This window comes from Trachymyrmex cornetzi, unplaced genomic scaffold (assembly GCF_001594075.2).
Source record: "Trachymyrmex cornetzi isolate Tcor2-1 unplaced genomic scaffold, Tcor1.1 scaffold293, whole genome shotgun sequence".
Lineage (NCBI taxonomy): Eukaryota > Metazoa > Arthropoda > Insecta > Hymenoptera > Formicidae > Trachymyrmex > Trachymyrmex cornetzi.
This window is the reverse complement of record NW_017297618.1, coordinates 343,200-346,419: the sequence shown is the minus strand read 5'-3', so window position 1 is coordinate 346,419 and position 3,220 is coordinate 343,200. Positions and strand designations below refer to the sequence as shown.

Genomic DNA, 3,220 nt, shown 5'->3' with positions numbered 1-3,220 from the left:
TACAGGATATTCATTAGTTCTTAAATTATTTCAAAACGTATTTTTCCCTGTAAACTTTAAATCAAAATAAAATATCTGACGAGAATGCTGCTAACATAAATTGGTTGGAAACAGCAGTTTTAAATTTACCGCTTGTTGTGTGACGTCACACTTCGACAATTTTGATTGGTCGCATGCGCGTGAGCATACCCTTATCCTTATACCATGGTACTACTATGTCTATGCCAGCGACTAACAATACTTTGAATCATAAATGTATAACCAGTTTTTTTACAATAAAGCCTCGAATTTCGGAAAAAAAAACGGCGGAAGCAAAGTTGTACACCTAATAACTGACAATAATATCTGATACATTGCAAGAAAAAATTAGAAAACAAACTTACGTGTTCAATAGATCATTCACAAAAATTTAAACGTCATGACGATATTGCCAGGTATGAGTTTTTATGTGTTATGCTATTTAAATGAATGCCAACCCATAAAATGTAAATATGCAGAATTGTTTTATACTTGTTTTAGAAAAAAATGGTAGTTATACATGTTAAACATTTATTATATAAGCATTTCAAGACAAAAATATTTTTTGTTCAAATATGTTTATTAAATTTTAGGTTAGATTAGGTCAGGTATTATTATTTGATTAGTAAATATATATTTATATCATATTATTGAATTTTACACTATATATCAGAATGTAAAATTCAATTTCTCTTGTCTTGTTCCCTGCCGAACTTGCGATCTAATCTTATTCTGCATTATCATGTCGATAAGCAGATCCCTGCGGGTGAGCATGCCCCTGCCGATAGGCAACCCGACTTACTGATGTGTAGGATCGGAAGCACTGTACAGTCCCCCCATTGTTATAATAGTATATAAAACTCACCAGTCTTGATAAAGTAAAAAATTTTACACATACCTATTTTATATTAATGACTTTTTAATAACGAGATATGCATAAAACTTTTTGCAGGTCACTCAGGAATACATGTCACAATATATGTCAAGATCATTGAAATAGTTGAGGTCGGCCTTATACACAATTACTGAAGATTACTTTATTCGTGAAATTAAATTCGTTTAATTATTCTATTCTTTTTGCAAATCTGAAAAATCTCTACACTGACAAATAATAATTTATAACTGTATTATTTTGCATATTAAGCTAATTCTAATGACTTTGCTTTGTTGGTAGTTCATGAATACTACAATGTCCTATTTCTTCCTGTTGCGCTCTGTCGTTGATAAAAGCGGATAGAGATTCTACACATCTTTTATTAATACTGGTAAATTCATAAAATTGTAATGTTATTAAAAGTAGAATTGAGAAAATGCAATCAATGTAACCTATTAACACTTATTTTATTATTATTTAGTAACACTTATTTTATTAATACCTAATCTGTATTTAAACAATAACATATTATAACTTTTATTGCGTTTAACATTTATTTTTCTTGAATGACAATCGTACCCTTATGAAAAAAAACCTCCATTTTGGGTGTTAAAAACTAAAAAAAAAAAAGCATTTAGTGATGCAGGATCTTAAAAGGAATGCGTTGGAGAGTTTTGAGCTACCCTTTTTTTTAGATATGTAGATGACATCGCTACTGCTGTTCTTTATGGGTTAATAAATACATTTCTTGATACTTTTAATTCATTACATCCTAGATTACAATTTATTTTGAAATATTGAGGAAACAACTTAAATTTTCTAGATGTTACTATCTTGAGGGTAAATGAAAAATTAGAATTTAATCTATTTCATAAACCAACGTTTTCTCCGGGAGGTACCTCAGTTTCTTATCTCTCCATCCACTTATACAAAAAAGAGATGTTCTAATGGGCATGATGGATAGAACTTTTCTTTTGTTACATCCTAGATATCACGAAGAAAATTGAAGATTTATAATTGAAACTTTTTTGAGCAATGATTATCCTATCAAGTTCATTTTCGGCACTATAAACTTTCGTCTAAGATCATTATTTAATCAAAAAACGCTTAAACAAGCAGATTATACTGTACCAAATAACGTTGAAGAGGAAAAAATTATGTGGTTCATTCTTTCCCCACCTTTATGAAAAATTTAAGAACATTACAAAAAACATTAATGTTAAATTATCTTGGTTCGGTATGAATAAACTTGATGAGAGTATCAAGATTCAAAAAGACGTTCTTCCTCATGATTCGAAGAAAAACGTTGTTTATAAGATTAATTGTAAGAACTGCAACACCTCATATGTAGGACAGACGGGGAGAAAATTAAAAACAAGAGCACAGCATCGCAATAATATTAAAAACTAGTAACCCGTCTGTCATCACCGAACACAGGTTGAAATTTGAACACGAATTTGAATGGGAGACCACTGAGATCTTGGATAGCGAAAGATATTACACTAAAAGACTCGTTTCTGAGATGCTTCATATGAAATCTCAAGCTAATAGTTTAAATTCAATATCGGACACGGAATTCTTGCACCATACATATACGAACATCCTTGACAAAATTACGAATTAATGTAATTACATTCAACTTCGTTTTTCGATTTTCCACATAGAAATACAATTAAAGATATTCATTGACTTAAGTATACCATATTGAACATTATTTTGACTATCTACATGATAATTTTAATCTACCACATTTAGTGACTCTGCTAAAGGCAGTGTATATATTCCTTGACACATCTCTCATCTTTGGTGTTTGTATTTTAAAGTTCAATTCGATACTCTTTGCGATACAGTTCTCTTTATCTGTTTTTCCTCCTTGCGCTATGATCAAAGTTTGCAGCTGATAAGTCTCTTTAATCATAATTTTTAAGTTTATTTCTTACCATCACTTAATAAAATTATATTGTAATTGCCAGTTATCACTTGACTAATCAGTTAATTGGCAATGTGGCTTTTCAAAATTTGGAATTGAAGAGGCTCTTCCGGCTGCTCGTTGCGAATAACGACCACATCCATTGTTTGACATCACTGATGATGGTTCGAAACCGAAACGTTCGATATTGATCTGTATTTCTTGCGAGATTAATGTAAGATAAGTTTTAGAATATATATATATTTTTTTTTGTTATTTATATGCATTTAATAACTGTGCCTATTTCTAGCTCTCAATCGCCCGTCAATTTATTGTTGTACTATTATTATTAAAAAAAAGCGTTAAAATTTAGGTGTTAACCCTTACAGAAAAAACTGAAAATTTCAATGTTTATCTCA

The 3,220-nt window shown here is 30.1% G+C and overlaps 1 protein-coding gene across 1 annotated transcript in view; it reads left to right on the top strand.

Annotated features, from left to right (window-relative positions):
* The window catches only part of LOC108762297 (odorant receptor 46a), a 16,937-nt gene extending 15,682 nt beyond the window's left edge, over positions 1 to 1,255 (top strand). Inside the window, exon 5 of the mRNA XM_018509231.1 lies at positions 1,193 to 1,255. Coding sequence (XP_018364733.1) covers positions 1,193 to 1,255 — 63 coding nt within the window. The remainder of the gene's footprint in view (positions 1 to 1,192) is intronic.
* The last annotated feature ends 1,965 nt before the right edge of the window (positions 1,256 to 3,220 follow it).